The sequence below is a fragment of the Mustela erminea genome, chromosome 12 (assembly GCF_009829155.1).
Source record: "Mustela erminea isolate mMusErm1 chromosome 12, mMusErm1.Pri, whole genome shotgun sequence".
Lineage (NCBI taxonomy): Eukaryota > Metazoa > Chordata > Mammalia > Carnivora > Mustelidae > Mustela > Mustela erminea.
This window is the reverse complement of record NC_045625.1, coordinates 7,223,641-7,244,509: the sequence shown is the minus strand read 5'-3', so window position 1 is coordinate 7,244,509 and position 20,869 is coordinate 7,223,641. Positions and strand designations below refer to the sequence as shown.

The window sequence follows — 20,869 nt, the reverse complement described above, 5'->3', positions numbered from 1 at the left end:
GCTCCGCTCACTGAGGGGCGGGGGGTCCGCGGCGCAGACAGTCGGAGCGCGCGGCTGCAGCGGCGGAGCCGAAGCCGGGAGCGGGAGCTGCTGCCGGATCGCAGCCCGCGGGGCCCGCCGCAGCCATGGGCAACCGCGGCATGGAGGATCTCATCCCGCTGGTTAACCGGCTGCAGGACGCCTTCTCCGCTATCGGCCAGAACGCGGACCTCGACCTGCCGCAGATCGCCGTGGTGGGCGGCCAGAGCGCCGGCAAGAGCTCGGTGCTCGAGAATTTCGTAGGCAGGTAGGAGCGGCGCGCCCCGGAGCGCGCCCCCAGCCCTGGTCCCCGGGCCTCTGCCCCCGGCCAGGACGGCGCCGCGACCTCGCAGCCCTCGGCGCTGCCCCCGCGGGCGGCGCGCCCCCCGCCCGCAGCCAGACGGAGGGTGCCCCCCCAACCCCGAGACCCCCTCAGGGAAGGCAGCGCCCCCCGCTCTTCCTCAAACGTCGTCAAGCCACCGACCACGGTATCACGCCCCCCGCCTCCGCCACATCCCTTAGGGAAGACCGCGCTCTGCTAAGGGACCCTGGCGAAGGGTCCCCCCTCCCCCAGTATAGGCACCAGGGGGGGCCTGCATTACTCAGCGCCTCCCTTCGGCTCCCGCGTCCCTCGGAGCCGGCAGCACCCCAAGGGCAGTGCTCCCCAGCTCTAGGCTCCACGGAGGACAGCTCCCTCCCCCATGAGGATCCCTGGGCCTTTGCTAGGGACCCCCCCACACCAAGCTGTGTCCCTGAGAGAGGACACAGCCCCCGGACATCGAGGACCAGGCACAGCCTCCCTCCTCACACACACACCTCTGCAGCTCCCGCCGCCATCCGTGCGCAGCGCGGCGGCGGAGGGGGGAGGATGGGGGGGGGTGCTGCAGGACCAGGAGGGGGTTGGCGGCGAGACCGCTTCTGATCCTCTTGCGAGCCGCCGGCCCCTGGCTCGGCTGCCGCCCCTGGTTGGGGGGGGGGGGGGGCGCCTGCCACCGTCGCTCTCCCCCCGGGCCTGGCAGAGGGATCGTAATGGAGGGAGAAGGCGGCGGAGGGCAGAGATGACTAAGACAGGGAAGCAGGATGGCGGGGAGGGGGGAGCCATTTGCACAACCTAATCCCCCTCCTGTCTCTGATCCCCCAGGGCGCTGGGAGGGCCAGGTGGCAGGGAGTGGGGGACAACCGCAAAGACAAAAGGTCCCCCGTTTAGGGGGGCAGGTGGGGTCGTGACCCCCCCCCCCAGGATCCCCAGGGAAAATGGAGGCAGGGATGGCTTTTTGGTGCTAAGAAGAGGATGACGCCCTCCTGGGAGCGGGATGGGGGCTGAGCACACAGGGAGAGGCAGTGACACTGGCCTCCCCACTCCCTCACCTTCTTCAAAAACCCTAGCTTTCTCCCAGTGACCTTTGCTGCTAAGGAAGTACTGGCATGTGAGAGAGGGAAGCAGAGGCCCCTCCTCCCTCTGAGAGACCGCAGTTCTGAGGGGACATCCTGGGTCCAAGCCGGGTTCTGCTGTGAAGCCTTAGGAGAGTCACTTGCCCTCTCTGAGCCTGTTTTCCCACCTCTATTGAGGACAGTTTCACTGGATGGTTGTTCCTACCCCTCAGATGACCTGGGAAACCTAGTGCCAACCCTGGGGCTGGAGGGAAGGATTCTGACTGGAGCAGTGTATCTGGGAGATGTTGGAAAACCACTGTGGGGGTGGCTGGGCCCATCTGGTCAGCAGCGGGGGAGGCCGTCTGTCTCTTGGGGATGGGCTCCCATAGAGCCCCCCTCCTGCTCACATGACCTTCAGAGCTGCAGAGACAAACAGGCAAGAGATACACAGATGGGCCCCTTCCCTGTGGCCCAGCAGTCAGGGTGAGGGGGTGGCGGGGACTTTGGACACACACAGCAAAGCCCAGCGGCCTTAGTGCTTTAAGAAACACCCACAGAAATGTGGCACTTTACAGTGTACAAACCACATTCCTACCTTCCGTCTATAGAACATTTGCTGAAAGCCTGCTTATTCCCGAGCTGTGTGCTCTGGGCAGGAAGCATGGAGTGGGGGGAGGGGTGGGAAGGTGACCATATCCCCCACCTGCACCCCTGCTGAGCCCTTCTCAGGTGCACCCTACCGTTCTCCCCAGGATGGCGCACAGCAGCTTCATGAGGCAGGTACCATGATGCCCATCCTGGAGCTAAGGGAAGAGACCCCAAGGTTAGATGCCTTGCCCAAAGTCCCCCAGCCAGGAAGGACAGCATCTATTAGAGCCCAAAGCTCAGTTTCCTAATCTCAGTCTTGAGAGCCCCTGAAAGCCAGGCCCTGAACAAGGACATGCAGGTGCATGGGCCTCCATCTTCCCTATCTGTAGAATGGGACTACAGACCATTGCTGCCCTACCTGCCTGACCAGGCAGTGCTGGGCTCCAGGGAGTTTATGGGTATAAACATCCTTTTGTAAACACACGAGAGGCAGCTGTTGGTGATCAGTCAGGCTTGGGGACCCATGTGTGCCAGGGCCAACCCGGCCCCTGTCTTCCTGGAGATCACTGTCCAGCCAAGGCAGGTGCCAGCAAGTAGGCAACACAGCGGGCCAGCACGGCCACTGCTGAATTGGCCCCTTGTTAGCTTGTTGAGTGGAGCAAGATGTGGACTGTACCCCCTGAGGCCCGGGTCCTCTCACGGCCCCAAGCACCCTGGGGTCCTCTAAGAGTGGCCCTCTGGGAGGATGTGCGGGGTGTCCAGGTGCGAGCCCAGGACAGATGGGGGGGGGCTTGGCCTGAGGTGGGGGCATGGGTGGGAAAGCGTTATTTGATCCTCATAAAAGCTAGTGAGGAGGCCAGGGCTGGGGCACCTGGAGGGAGTTCAGTCGGGCCGCAAGCCAGCCCTACCTGCTCCCTCATGGGATCCTGACCTCTCTGCCTAGGCCTGGGTCCCCAGACCCGTGAGCATGGAAACAGCCGTTCCGTCTCCATCTCCTGGGGCTTCCCAGGAACCAACCCCCCAGGGAGAGGAAGTGGAAAAATACACCATAGGGAACAGAGGCTGCCCCCGGCTAGCCTGGGCTCCTGGGCACCCCTGGATGGCCCGTGGTCAGCTCTGCAGCGGAAGTGGCACAGCAGCTGCCCGGGACCCTGCTAGGACTTGTCTGGGTCGATGTTCCTTCTTCATCCCCTTTTACAGAAGGGAAAACTGAGGCTGATTCATTTAATTATTCGGACATTCGTGGAGTGTCCGCAGTGTCACAGCGCTGGAGAGTCTAGGTTAGAAAAGACAAAACCTTTGCATTCCACAGGGGGAAACTCTGAAATGGTAAACACAGGAGCCTGTATATGAAGAAGACAATGAGAGAATGGGGTCCATCCTGTGGAAGGGGAAAAAGGAAGGTCAGCAATGGTTTCTAGGAAGGGGGAGCATCTGAGATGAGAAGCCATGGGACTGAGATGCATTCTAGGTGGAGTGAACTGTTGTGCAAAAGCCCTGGGGCCGTAACAAATTTGGCTGGTTCAAAGAACGGAAAGGAGCCCCTGTGGCTGGTGTTTGGTGTGCAAGGGCCACATGACATCAGAGAGGTAGCCAGGGTTTGGATCTACGAGATCCTGAGGCTCTGATGAGTAGTTGGGTTGATTTTCATTTCTGCCAGAAGCTTTTCAGGAGTGGAGCGCCTTGAGCGGATTCCAGCAAGTGTGTAACTTGGGGAGGGGGCGGGGGACAGGTGAGGAGGCTGCTCCAGTGCGCAGGCGCTGAGGAGGGACGCGGGCCAGGGTTTTCACGGCAGGAGGAGGAGAACGGTGGGGTTCAGGGTACATTTTGGAGGAAAGTCCCACACGACGTGCGGTGGTTGGGATGTGCCGGGTGAGAGGGAAGGGACCCGAGGATGACGTCAGTGTCTTTGATTCTGGGTGGGTGCTGGTGCCGCTACCGGAGGGCCGCAGGAGCAGGTTCGGGGGGCGGGGGCAGGACCAGGAGCTTGATTTTGAGCATGTTGAGTCTGAAGTGTAAGGTGGGCAGTGTGGTGATGCAAGCCGGAAGCTCAGGGGAAGGCGGGCTGGAAGTGTAAATTTGGAACTCCCCCATCGCGGAGAGGTGGGATTTAAACCCATGGGAGTAGATGAGATCATCTCGGGGTGAGTGTAGACGGAGGAGCATGTGCAGGGCCCCAGGATACACCAGCATTTTGTGAGTAGATGCCTGCTACCCCAGGTCACCCTCCTTTGACTGCCCCCGGCTCCACCCACCCCTCCACAACACCTGTCCGGCACCAAGAGTGGGGTGCCCTGGGACAAGCTCTCAGGCTCTGCCCTCCCTCCCCCCACTCCAGTGCCCAGTAGGCTGACAAATGGGTAATACCCACCCTCCCTGCCCTCTTGGCCCCTGGGGAGGCGAAGGCCGGTGAGAACGTGGCAGAGGGGCTGAGAGCTTGGGCTCCGGAATCCGACGTGGGTTCGTAGCTCAGCCCTGCCACTTCCAGGCTGAGTGACCTTGGGCATATTTCTGAAACTCTGCTCAGCTCCTATTTCCTCATCTGTAAAATGGGGATAATAATAGAACCTCCCTTGTGGGGTTGTGCTGAGTGTTCAGATAATGCCCATGAAACACTCGGGGGAGGCCTCGCAGAGGTGACGTGCCAGGTCTGTTCCGCCCGGACACAGGGCAGGCTGGGTGGCAACTGGGACGCGAGTGGTGGCAGGGGGCCTGGTGAGCGGGCCTCTGCCCAAAGCCCAAGAGGGGGCCTGAGAGGCAAGGTTTTGGGTTTCCCTAGTGACCTGCCTACCCTGCTCAGGCTCCCTGCCTCCTTGCCTCCTACCAATCTCCTGTCCCTTCCTCCATGTTCTCATCCCAGCATGGTCTTGGTGCCAGTCTGTGGCCTCTGAGAGCCCCTCTCTTGGTCATCCCCAGGCCCTCCAGTGGGGGACAGCCCACTTTTACTAAGCTCTCATCCTCTGAATGCTTTGGGATACATCTGAGTGGTTCCAATTCCCAGATTTGGAGACTGAGGCCAAAGGGAATTAGGGGATAGCCTGAGACATCCTAGGTGGAAAATCACTGACTGTGGAGGGGGCAGAAGGGACTGACATTGGCTTGGCACTCGCAGCGTACCAGCCCCTGAGGATACAGCCATGAGCCAGTAGGACACATCCCTACTCTCAGGGGGCTCACAGCTGAGCAGGACAGAGAGACCCTAAATCACACCAAGAGCCCTTTTGTTGTGTATTTGAAGCAGGGTATGGGGAGCCTTCTTTTGAAAAGAGGGGTATCATCGGGGGGGCCAGAGAAGGCCCCCCTGAGGAGGTGGCATTTGAGGCTGGACCTGAGCAAGAAGGGGACCCAGTCAGGCAAAGGAGTGAACAAGCCCCAGGTACAGGGTCCCATCTGAGCCAAGACCCAAGGAGGGAAGGAGCCCAGTGGGTTAGACAACCCAGGCAAAAGACAGTGGAACCGAGCGACGAGTGGAGGCCCCAGGGAGACCAGGAAGGTGACGAGGCACCCCAGCAGCCCCTCAGCGGCCACCCGCACCCAGAGAGCCAACTCCCTGCCAGACAGCCACCCTGCTCCAGTTTCTGAGCGCTCAGAGCCGGCACCTGCCGCGTGCCGAACACACGTCCACAACCAGACTCACGTGCTCAACCCAGGCCAGAGAACATCTTTTCCAAACCCCCGCCCCATCCAGGGGCCTCAAGGAGTCGGGAATGAAAGGTGACTCTGGCAGACAGCATCTGATCCAAGCTCCAATAGAATCGAGTTTCCCTGACATTGGTTGGGGTTACAGGGTCAGAAACTCGGGGAAGGGCAGTGGGGGAGGGGGTGCGTGGGCAGAAATGAAGGCCCACGTGCCTGATGTCTAAATATTCTAGTTATAAATCAAGCTAAGGGATCGCTGAACACAATACATTCTGCTCTCCCGCCTTGGCAAAGCCACTTTCATAACAACCTGGCAGACTGGGTTTGAATTTAGAATTTCAGACTCAGAGTTCCGTGCTGGGGTGTGGCGTTGTGGGGACAGGTGGCCCCTCTCCCCAGGCTGCCCCTGTCTCTTCTTACTCCAGCCTGCACCAGAGGGATGTCCTGGCCTCACATGCAGACACCCCGCCCTCACATCTGAGCTCCATCCACGGTGCCAGAAAGGACCCCCACCCCCACCCCCCACTTGGCAGGGCAGAAGTCTGGAGGAGGGCTCGAGACTGAGAGGGAATTCCAGAACACTCAAGTGTGGCCTAGGAAGGGTGCATAAGCTCCAGCTGGGCACAGACTCTTGGCCCCTGGGGACCCCTTGCTCTAGAGATCCAAAGAGGGACCCCTAAAGTGTGGGGCAGGGATTCTGATTCCCCATGTCCAAGGGCAGTGCTGATTATTATTTCCTTGGAACCAACAAACTGTTAGTTGGAGGAACAGACTCTCATCCCCCGTTTTCAGGTGGTGAGACAGCTCAGAGAGGGTAGGCACCTGTCTGAAGTCCCACAGCAACAGAATGGGTGCCGGTGGTCCCCAGCCTCCGTGTCAGTTCTTCTTCACCCCCACCCTCGTGTACACATATGACCCCCCTCAGCTTCTCCTCCGCTCTCCCCGGTTGTCTCTCTGGACTCTGACCCCTCCCCGGCATGAATTCCAGCTAAGGACCAAGAGCGGTGTGGGGACGGCTGAAACTGTTGCAGGCACGAGGAAAAATGACTCCTGGTCTTGGAAGGTGTTCAAGGCAGCTTCCTAAATGGCATCTGCCCACTGCCCTGGCCGAAGGCTCTGGCACCAACCTGCTCTCCTAGGTTATCCTCCCCATGCGAGTCAGGCCCAGGCCCTGTGGATCCTGCCCTCCATCCGCCCTCCTCTCTGTTCCCCAGCTGCCCCCACCTTTGTCTTAGCTCCCGGGGCAGCCTTCACCTCCAGTTGCTCCTGAGTTGGGCCCCTCAGTCCTGCCAGCCATAGCCAGCCCTACTTCCCTCTAGCCTCTCCCCGTGGGTCTGCCCTAGTATCTTGCAGTTCATGGAAAAAATGCCCCCCCTCCCAGTCTCCTGGTATATCCTGTCCTCATCTTCACCATGCCCTCATCTCCCTCCTTCCCTGGCTCATCCTCCAAGTCTCACGTCAGCCAACACCTCCTCCAGGATGCCTTCCCTGATCACCCTTTCCCCCTATGACCGACCCCTCAGCGTGTGGCGTAGTTGCTTAGTTTTCTCCCAGGACAAGGGGCTGCAGAGGAAGAGAGAGGCCAAAGCCTTGGGCGGAGGGGTCCCGGCAGACAGCAGCTCCAATTACGGTTCTTTCTTTCTTTTCTTTTTCTTTTTTTTATTTCAAACTAGAGTACTTTTAGCGTTTCACCTGTTTATTAGTGCCTCCCTTGCATCACTCCAGCTCAGAGGCATCTGGTCTGAGCCCAGGGAAATGAGGCCACCAGGCAGGATGCGGAGAAAAATCTCAGCGGGAGAATGCACGCTCCCCTCTGACCTGAGTCCCAAATCTGGAGGAACACAATGCTCAGTAGCACACACAGGGCACCTAGGCACCGGCGGGCACCCTCCGTTGGGGCCTCCCACAGCCAGGATCTCAGGGCATCGCCTCAGCAGCCCTAGGAGGGAGCTGCTGGCTTGTGTCCTATTTCACTAGTGTGGAAACTGAGGTTCGGAGCAGGGAAGTCATTCAATGTTGGAGCTGAGATTCTTTTACCTCGAGCTACTGGTGGTAAGAACTGAACATGGGGTATAGCTCTGTGTCCAATGACTTGGGAGACGCCCCTGATGAGCTGTTAGGCAAACTGAGCCGCTGCATGACTGTGGACTGGAGCCTTTTCTCTCTGCCTCTGCCTGCCACTCTGCCTGCTTGTGCTTTCTCTCTCTCTGACAAATAAATAAATTTTTAAAAATCTTTAAAAAAAAGGAATTATTAAAAAAATAAAATCTTAAAAAAGGATGCAGATTTCTTAAGCAGCTTTATTGAAGTATAATTTACATGCCATAAAATTCACCTGTTTTTGGTGCACAGCTCAATGATTTTTAGTGCATTCACAGAGTTGTGCAACCATCATCACAGTCTAATTTTAAAACCCTTCCAGCACCCCGAAAAGAAGCCTCGTGATGATGCGGATTTTCAAGCAGAGCCTCTGACCAGCAGTCCGCGAGCCCTCAGTGTTCGCGTGATTATTATTGAAAATGATATAATGTTTATCACGGTGGTCCCCAGGTGTTAGGAGGATCATGGGTTTTTTTTTTTTTATTTTTAAATGTTTTGTGTATTTTCTGAGTATGTTTTCAAAGGAGGAACATATGAGTTTTACAAGCAGGAGGCAAAAGAGAGATCTATTTCCATCTTGAAAATAGAAAGTCATCAACACTTGCAAGGGAGGGGGCAAAGAAGGAAGGAAGGGAGAAGGAAAGATCATCGCTTTTCTTTCGTAGGGAAAAGGGTTTGCTGAGGAGAAAGTGCAGAGCCCTGGGAGCTCTCCTACCCAGTCACCAACTTGCGCTATGACCTTGGGCAACACTTCCCTCCCTTGTGCCTCAGTTTCCACACCAGTACAATGAGGGTAATGGTGGGAAAACTAGAGGAGCCCGTCTTCAATTTTTTTTTTTAAGATTTTATTTATTTATTTGAGAGAGAGAGACTGTGTGAGCACAGAGAGAGAGGGAAAAGCTGAGCAGGGAGCCTGATGCAGGACTCGATCCCAGGACCCCGGGATCATGACCCAAGGCAAAGACAGACGCTTAACAGACTGAGCCACCCAGGCACCCCAAGGAGCTCATCTTCAAATCATTCTCTTGGCCAGCAGGGCTGCCCCGAGTGCGAGCTACATGCCCTGCTCCGTGCTGGGTACTGGGGCCACTGTGATCAAGAGAACCAGCCCAGTCCCTGCTCTCAGGACATCAGAGCATCGGGGGAAGCCAGGCCAGGACTGCCTTGAAATATTCCAACCTCAGCTGGAAACACATGGGCTGTGTGGTGTGGGCATGCCTGGGGCCTCCTGGGGCAGCGGGAACAGAGAGGGACTTGTTGCCTGGAGGCCACCTCACCTCCTCCCCACTGTATTTCTTGGCCCACCCCCTCCTTTGCCTCCACCCCAGCCCTGTGCTTCAGAGGGTACCTCAGAGCCTGCCTGCCTCCCTTGCCTTCCGCTTTCAGGGGCAAGATTCGGCTGGAATTATCCTGGCGCACCCGCCCGCTCTTCCGGCTGGCCCCCAGGGGACCTCCCCCTTCCAACTCCTTCCCTGCTGCATTGTCTGGTAGGAGCCCAGCCTGTGTTCTCAGCTTTGCTCAGCAAGTTACATTCTTTATAATCGTAACAGCTACCACTTCTTCAGGCATCAAGATATGCGAGCCTCGCGGTAACCCATTTTACTGATGTGGAAACTGAGGCTCAGAGAGGTATGGCCACCTGTCCACAGCCACACAGCTCCTGAGTGGCATCTCTGACATTCAATGCCAGGCCTGTCTGACCTCAGAGCCCAGGAAACAGGAGACTTAGAAGGAAGATGGCTGCTGGGTGCGAGCCAGACTGAGGGCTGCTCGCTGATGTTATTTGAGTTCAACAGGACCTGAGAAACAGGGTCCCTGAGCTCTGGCCCCAGATCTCAGGTCCTAGAGTAGAGTAGGGGAGGGTCACTCTGGGCCTTTGGTGCACTTTCTCCAGACCCCTCTGAGTAGGACGGTGTCAATTCAGACAGGGAGCATGTGGTCCTTGGAGGCCTCGAGAGATGTTTACTTCATCCTCCCTGTGCCTCAGGTTTGAAAGCGCCTCTGCAGATGGCAAGGCAAGGCCTCCTCGGGAAACCACCATCTGTCCAGAAGGAGTAGGGAGAGCCGGCAGGCCACCACGCACCCCTCCCACATGGCTCCCGGGGCTGGTGGGCCCAGCACCCTCTTCTCGGTCCTCCCTCAACCTAAGCAGGAGCTGGGTGGGAGGTGCGGGGCGGCACTGGCTGGGGGCCAGGCTGGGCTGAACCCGCACTTTAACAGAGCGCTGTGTGTCCAGGTGGAAGGCAGGAGCTGTGGAGGGGTTCAGCCATGCTCTGTCCCTTGAGCGTTGCCTGAGGACCTACCAAGGGCCAGGCCTGGGGTGGGCCTGGGAATCCAGCAGGGAGCAAGAATTCAGTCTGGACGTGTGAACCAGCCAGTGCTCTTTGCTGCCTGCCCAGGCATGGGGCTGGGCCCCTCTCAGCCACCTCTCCTGCCACAGCTCCCTGCGCCTCTCTGGGCCTCTGTCCCCTCCTCTAGACAGTGGTGAAGAATGACATGGCTTTTCCTCGTGTGCGTCATTTGCACCTAACCTTTCGTGGTCAGGATCTCGAGGTCCAGGTCAGTGCCTGGAGGAGACGGGCAGAGCGTTCTGTGGGATCTCGCATTCCCTGCTGAAATTTGGGTACTCTCCTAGAGAGGGCGCTGAGGAGGGGTGGCACCCTGGGCAGCCCCCTGGGGGTACTGAGCACCTACTAGGTACCAGGCCCAGGCTAAGCTCTTTGCATGAAAAGCTTCCACTGGCCTTCTTGTAGCCCACATGTGGTCGTGGCTGATGCCCGGTTTCTATGATGCTGGTTCACCGCTGAAGGTTTTGAGGCCCAAAGAGTGAAGCACCTTGGCCAGACTGCAGAATGGCTTTAAGGTGGGATTTGAACCCAGGGCCTGTGCCTGGCACTGGCTCCTAACCAAGGGAACATGAAAGTGACATGGGGGGTCATATTTGAAAATCAGGTTCCCTCTCCCCCACCCCTGCCCCACTAGATCCTAACCCAGCATATCTGAGGAACATGCATTTCTTTTTAAAAAAGGTTTTATTTATTTATTTGACAGAGATCACAAGTAGGCACAGAGGCAGGCAGAGAGAGAGGGGGAAGCAGACTCCCCACTGAGCAGAGAGCCCAATGCAGGGCTCAATCCCAGGACCCTGAGATCCTGACCTGAGCTGAAGGCAGAGGCTTAACCCACTGAGCCACCCAGGTGCCCCGAGAAACATGCATTTTAATAAGCTGCCCCTGCGGGGCGCCTGGGTGGCTCAGTGGGTTAAGCCTCTGCCTTCCGCTCAGGTCATGATCCCAGGGCCCTGAGATCGAGCCCTGCATCGGGCTCTCTTCGAAGCAGAGAGACTGCTTCCCTTCCTCTTTCTCTGCCTGCCTCTCTGCCTACTTGTGATCTCTGTCAAATAAATAAATAAAATCTTTAAAAAAAAAAAAAAAAAAGCTGCCCCTGTGGGCCTCATGAGGGCCTTGCTCTGAGAACCTGTGCCATGACAGAGATGGGACCTTTCCCCACCCAGGTACCCCCATCACCACCCTGGCCCTGGAGATCCTGGTCTGAGGAAGGGCTCTACTCCAACACATAGCCCTGCTCCTCTAATCTCTGCTTCCCATAAGCTGCTTGTCCTTTAAGTAGCCCTGGGGAACCAGTGACTTGGAGAAGCCTGGCCCAGACCCCTAACCACCCCTTCAGCTGGGCCCTAGGCTCCCTATACCGTCTATGCAGCATCTCATAGGCCTTCAACCTGCAGGTCTGCTGGGGCTGAGCAGGCCTCTCTGTGCAGGGAGGGAGGCTCTCAGGGAAGAGCTCTCAGGGAAGGTCCATGTCTCTTCATGGGGGGCTTTCTGTGGGGAGTCCCCTCCTTCCCAGCCCCTCCTATAATTTCCGTGGCAACTGTTGTTGCCATGGTATTGCTGGGTGAGGAGCTGGTTGGGGGAAAGGGTGGACCCCAGGCCCCCATGCCCACCCAAGACTCTATGAGAACAGATGTCCTATCAGCACAGCCCTGGGGGTTCCCGAATACTAGACAGTCACCCCCAGAGCAGTGAGTAAAGGATGGGAGGGTCAGAGACAGGAACTGCCTCGCCACCATCCCCCCTCCAACCCCCGCCCCGTTAATTCCCTCCTTCTCTGAGCTGCCTGGCCTCTCTCCCTTGGAGCACGTGTCACACCGCATTGCATTATCTGTTTACTTGTCTGTCTCTCCCTCTGCACTGCAAGCTCCTCCTCCGGGTAGGGAGCTGTCTGACTCATCACATCACATCCCTGAGGCCCAGCACAGGGCCTGGCACAGAGCAGCTGCTTCCAAATCTGTCCGAGACGGAATGTAATTGAATTACATAAAAAGCCAATTCTGGCTTTTTGGGTTGAAGGAGGGGCAGAGTTCGACAGGAAACTTCCCAGTCTCTGGGGCCTCACAGGCCCTTGGGTTTGACCCATGCCCATCTGGGTGACCTTGGACAAGTCACTTCACCTCTGAGCCCTGGTGGCTTCATCTGTAAAATGAGCATTTCCATGTCAGGGCCCTGTTTTGAGGGCCAGGGGATTCAGTCAGCATTTATCAAGTGCTTCTTACATGCTAAGCCTTGGGCTAGACAGTGCGATCCAGCGGTGAGCAGAAAGATGCTGGGCCTGCCCTTCCAAAGCTCCGTCTTGCAGAAATGAAAAGTGCTTGCCTAGCACCTGGAAATGATGAATAAAGGCAGGATCTGTCATCCTTCTCCTTCGCCATAGAAGTGGCTGACTCCTCCCTACTGGCCTCTCATCTCCCCAGAGGAGGGGCCAGGCAGGAAGAAGTCTCCCCAGGACCCAAGAGAAGGCCTTGAACCCAGGAGCTTGGGCCTACTCTGTTGTGTCTGGGATCCTCCTGGTGGGGGAGTGCCGGGGTGGGGGTGGGTCAGGAAGCTGTGTGGTCCAGGTCAGGCTCTGAGCTGGGGGTGGGAGACCTGGGTTCTTCTCAGGCTCCGTCCAAGTCCTGAAGGAGCTTGGATGTCTCTTCCCCTTCTTGGGCCTCCACGCGCGTCTCCGTGAATGAGGTGGCCAGCTGGATCCCTCTGGCCCCTCAGGCTGTAGCCCGCTCCCCGATTTCCTGTGTCCTGGGGATCCCATGACTGCTGTTCTGACCGCCTTGTCCCTGAAGAGACCTCCGCCCTCAGACTCGCGCCGGCCTGGGTGGGGCCGTGGGTGGGGGTGGATAGGAGAAGTGCTGACAGGACAGCACCCACAGAGAATCAGCACCCACAAGGGCTAGTCAGAAGGACTGCTGAGGTTGACATCGGCACAAGCAGATAGTTGGGGTATAGACATCAGGTCTGGGCCAGTGAGTCGGGGACCCCTCAGGTCCCGTCTTTCAGAGACTGGGTCTGCACGGGACTGAAGCACAGGGAGCTCTCCCAGCAGAGTCAAACAGATCTGCCTCCGGAGCCTGCTCTGCTGGATACCAGCGGCTCAGCCTGAACACCTCTGAGCCTCAGTCTCCTCATCTGGAAAATGGGGAAAATAACAGCACCTGTCTCACAAGGCTGTTGGGTGGAGTCCATGAGATATTGCCCACAAGGAGCCTGGTGTGCAGTAGGCCCCTGAAGAAGCATGAATTCCCTTGCCTCCTCCTTCCCCCATCCCCCCTCATCCTCAGCCTCAGCCAGATGGGGCCCCCAGGGAAGGGGAAGTGAGATGCTGCCCTTCCCCCACAGCGGAAAGGAGAGGAGAAGGTGCAGCTCCATTTCCTTGAGACCCACTCTGTGGCCACTGGGCGCTTGGGCACGCAGGGCACCCCCACGACACAGCTGAATGGTGGTGACTGGGTTGGCAGAAGGACTTCTTGTTGGCCCAGAACCAACACAGAGCATACCCGAGAGAGATCTGAGGGTTATTGGTTTCCTGGCAGTTGATATGCATAAATTTGTGACCCAGGGTACTGGGTGGGGGGAATGTCCTTTCTACCTTTCTCGGATGCCATCTCCCCTCTGTGACCTGAAACCCCTTGGACTAAGGTGTGGTGGGCACTTTGGGAGAGCGCTGGGACTCCCAGTGGCAGGACAGAGGGAGCCTATTCAGGCCCTGACGGTCCTCTCGCTCCCACCTCATTACAGGGACTTCCTGCCCCGAGGGTCAGGCATCGTCACCCGACGCCCCCTGGTCCTGCAGCTGGTCAATGCCACCACAGGTACGCGCTCTGCCAGCAGCCCGACCGGGCCTCTCCAGCCTCCCCACTCTATCCACAAAGAGCCGTCCGGCCTAGCCCCTGAACTAGCTTGCTGTGTGCTTTTGGCCCTGGATTCCCCATCTGGAAGTGGGGATAAAAATGCATAACGGAAAAAAAAAATGCATAACGGAGACTGTGGTGGTGTTGTGGGTAGGGAGGGGAGAGAAGGCAGTGTTTGGGGGGTTGTGCAGTGGAAGAGGCGACCCGGGTGGGTTCCAGGTTAAGGTGCTTACCCCTCCACCATTCTTCCCCAACTCCCCACTCTGGGGCAGAATATGCCGAATTCCTGCACTGCAAGGGGAAGAAATTCACCGACTTCGAGGAGGTGCGCCTGGAGATCGAGGCTGAGACCGACCGGGTCACTGGCACTAACAAGGGCATCTCCCCGGTGCCCATCAACCTCCGCGTCTACTCGCCGCACGGTGAGGAGACGTGGCCCTGCCTCGGGCCTCCTGGCCCCCTGGCTTGGCTCCGCCCCCACAGCGACCCCGCTCCTCTGCCCATCCTACCCCAAACTCCACCCCGCCATGGCTCCGCCCACCGCTGGCCACGCCCTGCACGGCCCCACTCCCCTTGCTTCAGCCCGGCGTTTCCCTAATCCCGTCCACCTGCCGCCGGCTCCGGAGGGATCCTCTCTAGCCAACCCCGTTCCTTAATCTGCCCGCCCACTGCCACGCCCCTCGCCTTGAGCCCGCCCTCTCGCCACCTTGTCCAGTGCTGAACCTGACACTGGTGGACCTGCCCGGAATGACCAAGGTCCCGGTGGGGGACCAACCTCCTGACATCGAGTTCCAGATCCGGGACATGCTCATGCAGTTTGTCACCAAGGAGAACTGCCTCATCCTGGCTGTGTCCCCGGCCAACTCCGACCTGGCCAACTCTGATGCTCTCAAGGTTGCCAAGGAGGTGGACCCCCAGGGTAGGTTCCTGAGGATAGCAGAAGTGCAAGGCCCTGGGGCTCTACTTTCAGGGCCAGGAGGAGCCATTCTAAAGAGTAAAGGAGGCAGGCGTGGGTGAGGGAAGGTATGGGTAGGGAGATGGGCCGAGCGGGTGCTCGGGCAGGGGGTCTCAGGTGGGAGGGCGAGTGCAGATGCAGATGAGCCTCTCCTGCGGCCCCCCAGGCCAGCGCACCATCGGGGTCATCACCAAGCTGGATCTGATGGACGAGGGCACCGACGCCCGTGATGTGCTGGAGAACAAGCTTCTTCCCCTGCGCAGAGGTAGGCAGGCCCCTCCCCTAACCTGCTGCTCTGCCCCTCTCCACCCCACCCTGCGCAAGGCTGCTCGCCCCTGACCTCTACGGCCTTCCACAGGCTACATCGGAGTGGTGAACCGGAGCCAGAAGGACATTGATGGCAAGAAGGACATCACGGCCGCTTTGGCCGCTGAGCGCAAGTTCTTCCTCTCCCACCCTTCCTACCGCCACTTGGCGGACCGCATGGGCACACCCTACCTGCAGAAGGTCCTCAACCAGGTGGGAGCTCAGGCCTGGGGAAAGCAGCATGAGGACAGAACCAGTCAAATGTGAGGGTGACCCACAGAGGAGTCCTCCTCGTGGGTGTGATGGGGATGGGAGGGAGCGGGGAAGGCATGTGGCGCGGGGGCGGAACTGGGGACTGGGGGCCCCACAGACCTGACACTCCAGCTCTCTGAACTTGAGAATTACCCTGCGGGAGGCCTAAACTCAGAGGGGAAGAGGGGGCAGCCCTCCAGCCATCCCTGCCCAGAGACATTTTATTTGGCCTTCATGGTGTCTAGAAATCAGGTAATTTCAAATAAAAATCTAGACTCCCGGTTTCTATTGAAAATTGCATGGGGCGTGTGGCTGGCTCAGTTGGTAGAGCCTGTACTCTCCATCTCAGGGTTGTAAGTTTGAGCCTCACAGTGGGCATAGAGATTATGTAAAAATAAGATCTTGAGGGGCGCCTGGGTGGCTCAGTTGGTTAAGCAACTGCCCTCAGCTCGGGTCATGGTCCTGGAGTCGTAGGATCGAGTCCCGTGTCCGGCAACCTGCTCTGTGGGGAGTCCGCTTCTCCCTCTGACCCTCCCCCCTCTTGTGCTCTCTCTCATTCTCTCTCTTTCAAATAAATAAAATCTTTAAAATAAAATAAAATCTCCAAAAGAAAGAGGGAGGAAGGAAGGAAGGAAGGAAGGAAAGAAAGAAAGAAAGAAAGAAAAGAAAAGAAAGAAAGAAAATTGCGTTGTTCACTCATGAATTCAGTTCATACACCCACTGTAGGCCCGGCCCAGGCCCCAGCGGCTTTGCTTCTCGTGGGCAGGACAGTGATGGGCAAGGTCATGGCTGCCTTCTACCGCTTCCAACCTCACCACATCCACAGGCCCTGGCATCCTGGCCCCTGCTTGACCCTCCGGGTATCTGCGTTTGTGACCATGGCCGTAACCCCTGTCTCATTCTGCCCTCCCCCTCCCGCCCCCAGCAACTGACCAATCACATCCGGGACACACTGCCGGGGCTTCGGAACAAGCTGCAGAGCCAGCTCCTGTCCATAGAGAAGGAGGTGGAGGAATACAAGAACTTCCGGCCTGATGACCCATCGCGCAAGACCAAGGCCCTGCTGCAGTGAGGCCCGCCCCGGCTTCTGACTCCCCAGCACCGAGCCGCCCCTCAGCGCAGGGCTCCCCCGGGGCTCCCTCCACAAGGCGGCTGCAGCCCCCTCACACCATCCCACTCTCTCCACCCCCAGGATGGTCCAGCAGTTTGCCGTGGACTTTGAGAAGCGCATTGAGGGCTCAGGGGACCAGATCGACACCTATGAATTGTCAGGAGGAGCCCGCATCAACCGGATCTTCCATGAGCGCTTCCCCTTTGAGCTAGTCAAGGTAGGACAGTCTCCCCAGGGCCCGGGGTGGGGGGGGGGGGCGGGAGGGGGGTGGGCTTTTGCTTAGGACCACCCACCCTACCCCTCCCCAGGACTTTCACGAATACATTTGCTGACCTGGCGCCCAACCCTGGGAGCGGGGCATGGGTCTTGGCCTTCCGGGAAGCAGGAAGGCCCTGACCAGCCATCGCCTGCTCTCCTACACAGATGGAATTTGATGAGAAGGAGCTCCGAAGGGAGATCAGCTACGCCATCAAGAATATCCATGGCATTAGGCACGTATTGGGACCGGGGAAGGGGGCTGAGCCCTGGAAGGCAGGGTGTCTGGTACCAAGGCACGGGGAGAGAAGTGAGCTACCCTCAGGAAGGACCGAGAGCCCTGGTCCCCAATCCTCTCCACCCTTCCTGGCTCCCAGCTCAAATAGGCTCGGGCTAGGGGAGGTGGACTGGAGGCATGGGCCACCTTCTCTCTGCAACTTGCTGTCCTCCTTTGCTGTCCCTGGAACCAGGGCCCGCAGGCTGGACCAGCTGGGCAGAGGCCACGACATAGGTGGCTGGGGAAGCATCCTCCGGGCTTGGACCCCCTGCCCATCTCAGGATGAGACAGCCTCCCCCAGTCCTCTCCAGGAGGTGCCAAACCACTGGGGAGGGCCTGGGATGGAGCCACTAGTATAGGTCTGTGTCCTTTTAGGATGGGATAGGGCCTCTCAACCCTCCAGACCCTCCCGTAGTCTCATTAGCCCCAAGTGGGTCCCATTCCACATCATTCCCTCCTTCTAGCCAGCCCCATGGCCTTTGGAACAGGAAAGGGGACTAGAAAAAGGACTCTTCCTTAAAAGCTTAACCCCCTTCAAGGACCCAGACCCACACTGTTCATTCAACAAGAAAATTTAAAGCACCTGCTATGTGCGAGGCAGTGAACGAGATCAAAATATCCCTGCATTTAAGCAGGTTCAATTCCAAGGTTTGGCATGGAAATTACAGACTGATAACTGCATTGGCCGTGACACAGAAAGAAAAAAAAAAAATCTCTCTCCTGATCTTAAAATAAAATGTTTTATCCCCAGAAAGGCTCTTAAAGAGAACCCAGTTTGGCAGTTTTCATACCATTTCTGGCCATAGCACCTTTTGTACGAACAGAATTTTCAGAGGAAGCAGGACATACATGACTATAAGCAGACCATGTCTTGCCCCCAAAGAGCGTCAGTGGAAAGCCCTTCATTAGAAACCCTCCCACCCATTTTACAGATGAGAACACTGACGCCCAGAGAGGGGGAGTGGGAGGACCCCAAGGGCAGAGTTCAGGGGGTCGGGCGGGGCCCTGGCCTGGCACTCCTGGCAGGAGCTGGCCTGTGACACTGTGCCCTTCTCCCGCTCCGGGCGTTCAGAACGGGGCTCTTTACCCCAGACATGGCCTTTGAGACCATTGTGAAAAAGCAGGTGAAGAAGATCCGAGAACCGTGTCTCAAGTGTGTGGACATGGTTATCTCGGAGCTAATCAGCACGGTTAGACAGTGCACCAAGAAGGTAACCCGATGGCCCGGGCCAGCCCCCCCCACCTCTGCCCCCCTCCTGCACCGCTGCCAGGCGCTCCTTCCCCCACATCCCCCACCACCTCCTCGGTAGCATGTACAGACCTCGACGGGGTGGGGGAGGCAGGCCACCAAGGACCAAGACAGGGGGCCTCTCTGAGGGGGCCTCTCTGAGGGGGCCTTACCCACCCCTTGGCCCCTAGACGCAGGGATTAGACATTGATAAGACAGGTGTGATGGCGACTGTTCATCCTCCGAGCCCACCAAGAGCTCCCCCAGCTCAAGGAGAATAGGCCTGGAGGGACCCTGAGCCCTCTTCCAGCTTTGGGGATCCCCTTTGGGGGCTCCAGGGACCCCACAGGCAGGTGAGATACAGGGCCTTCTTGGGTGCTGCTCTGGCGGTCTGGATGGCTAGAGGGGTGCAGAGGACCCGGGTCTAGCAGGTACCCTGACTCCCCACGGTCTTTCATCCTCCCCATTCTCACCCCTGCCTCACTCAGAACTCTCACTCAGGACCTTCCCCTTCCCTTCCATCCACATCTAACCTTCCAGGCACAGAGCCCTCTTCCACCTGTTATGTTATCTGAGCTTCACAGAACCTCCCAAGGACGACAGGGCAGGGAGGATGGCACCCATGTCACAACAGGAAAACTGAGTCTTAGGAGATATAGTGACTTGTCCAAGGTCATATAAGTTAGTAGGTGGCAGAGCTATTACTCAAAGCCAAGGCTTTAGACTCCCAAATCCAGTACTTATTTGATTCCACGCTCAGCCTCCCTTCCTTCCCTCTCCCCACTGCTGCCCTGGCCCCTCTCTACCACCACTTCCACTCTTTCTGTCTTTCCTCTTCTCTCTTTCTGTCTTTCCCAGCTGAGTTCCTCCAGACCCTTTTGGAGGAGAGGCAAAGGATGCCCCTTGTGGAGAAAGGGAAGGGCAGGAGTAGAACAGAGAGCTGGAGAGTGGAGGTCAGGCAGCTACGCTGCAACTCCAGGAGGCATCATCTGCACCATGGTCTATGCAAATGGAGCCCCCTGGAGTTGTGCAGTGCACAGCCTGGGCAGCTGGATGCAGCGATCCTGGTGGAGGTAGGGAATCATGCTAGGCTTTGGAGCCAGGATGAAGTGAATGCAGGAGGTGCTGGCAAACCTTGAATTGAACAGAATGGGTGGGTGGGGTCCTGGCCTGGGACCCTTAGGAGGACCCAAAGGCTGTGACAAAGATAGCATTGGAAAAGACAGAGAGGGCCGGCTCAGTGTAGCTGAGGAGAAGGGGTTGGGGGGAGCCCCAGCCCTGGGGAAAGGATCCAAACTCAGTAAGGGGCCTTGTTTGGAGTGGGGGTTGGTCCCTCAGAAGCCCCCCACCCCATACCCACAGAGTCTTGGGGGATACTTGGCAGCACCTGGGAGGTGCCGACCCCGGGTGGCGGTAGGGAGGGCCGGTCCCACGCTCACATTGTCTTCTGTTCTCTCTCTCTTTCTCTGTGTCGGTGTCTCTCTCTCTCTTCCCCCATGCCCGTGCCATCCTCCACCCCCGAATCCTGGCTCTGCTTGGCTTTCACTCCCTTCCTTATCCCCCCTGCCCACGGCTGCACCTCCTGTCCCGTCCCCTCCTCCCGGGTGCAGGACGGGCCTCTTCACACCTGACCTCGCTTTTGAAGCCACAGTGAAAAAGCAGGTGCAGAAGCTCAAAGAGCCCAGTATCAAGTGTGTGGATATGGTAGTCAGTGAGCTCACGGCCACCATCAGAAAGTGTAGCGAAAAGGTATGACGGCCGCCAGGGCGGGGCTGGGCCTGGCTGTCCCTTCCTTATGGCCATGGCCTCCCGTGGGCAGAACCATCTGCTGAGCAGGCCTGACAGCCTCTCGGCTACCCACATGGACCCAGACGCCTGTGCTGGCCGGGTGACTCTGGGTTCTTAGGTTTCGTGCCAGCCATAACCCTGGGTCTGCTTACGCTTACGATCCTTTTAGGCCCCCATCTCTGCTAGAAGACTTTGCTCCAACCTGAGCATCCTCAGCGGTCCCTTTTCACTAAGAATGACAGTGGTGACAACGATGAGAAGGGGGTGGTTGATATTTGTTAAGCAGCTATTATGGGCCAAGCACTGAGCTAAGTGCTCATCTTTGTTAACTGACTTAAGCCTCCCAACAACCCTGAGAAGTGGGTAATGTTATCCCCATTTTACAGATGAATCAACCGAGTCTCAGAAAAGAAGAGCAGAGTGGGATTCAGAGTTAGGGAAGCGGCGGGGCGGAGGGGGCGGGGGCAGATAGATCTGGGATCTAGGTGGGCTGGGGTGGGGGAAGCCAGCCCAGTTCCTCAAAACCAATTGCCTTAAAGCATCTTGGATCACTCACTTTATGGTAATCCATACGCATTCGACAGGGCCAGCCTCTTTTGGGTCTGTGACCTTTTTAAAGGCCTTCTTTTTATTTGTCTACTTTTGGGCATTCTGAGGAATTTTAGCCAGATCATCCGAAGGCAGTTCTTCCTCGGGGAGTGCATGAGAATCAAGTGCCTGGGGGAGACTTTCCAGGGTTCCCGCGCCCCTACCCAGCAAAGCTGATTCAGAATCTCCAG

General features: G+C 57.8%; 1 protein-coding gene across 18 annotated transcripts in view; it reads left to right on the top strand.

Moving 5' to 3' along the window:
- DNM1 (dynamin 1) overlaps positions 1-20,869 on the top strand; it is a 43,809-nt gene continuing 22,940 nt past the window's right edge. For 12 of the 18 annotated variants that reach the window (XR_004277759.1, XR_004277758.1, XR_004277757.1 and 9 more), the window contains exons 1-10: positions 1-286; positions 13,806-13,879; positions 14,191-14,340; positions 14,634-14,837; positions 15,040-15,138; positions 15,232-15,392; positions 16,357-16,499; positions 16,624-16,759; positions 16,966-17,033; positions 19,913-20,051. Coding sequence is in view for 14 of the 18 variants with exons in the window: in XM_032308984.1 (XP_032164875.1) it covers positions 126-286; positions 13,806-13,879; positions 14,191-14,340; positions 14,634-14,837; positions 15,040-15,138; positions 15,232-15,392; positions 16,357-16,499; positions 16,624-16,759; positions 16,966-17,033; positions 19,913-20,051 (1,335 nt within the window). In the remaining 4 variants the exon portion in view is untranslated. Of the gene's footprint in view, positions 287-13,805; positions 13,880-14,190; positions 14,341-14,633; positions 14,838-15,039; positions 15,139-15,231; positions 15,393-16,356; positions 16,500-16,623; positions 16,760-16,965; positions 17,034-18,146; positions 18,286-19,912; positions 20,052-20,869 lie in introns of all 18 variants that reach the window. The other 6 variants (XM_032308978.1, XM_032308975.1, XM_032308973.1 and 3 more) reach the window with 1 other exon arrangement.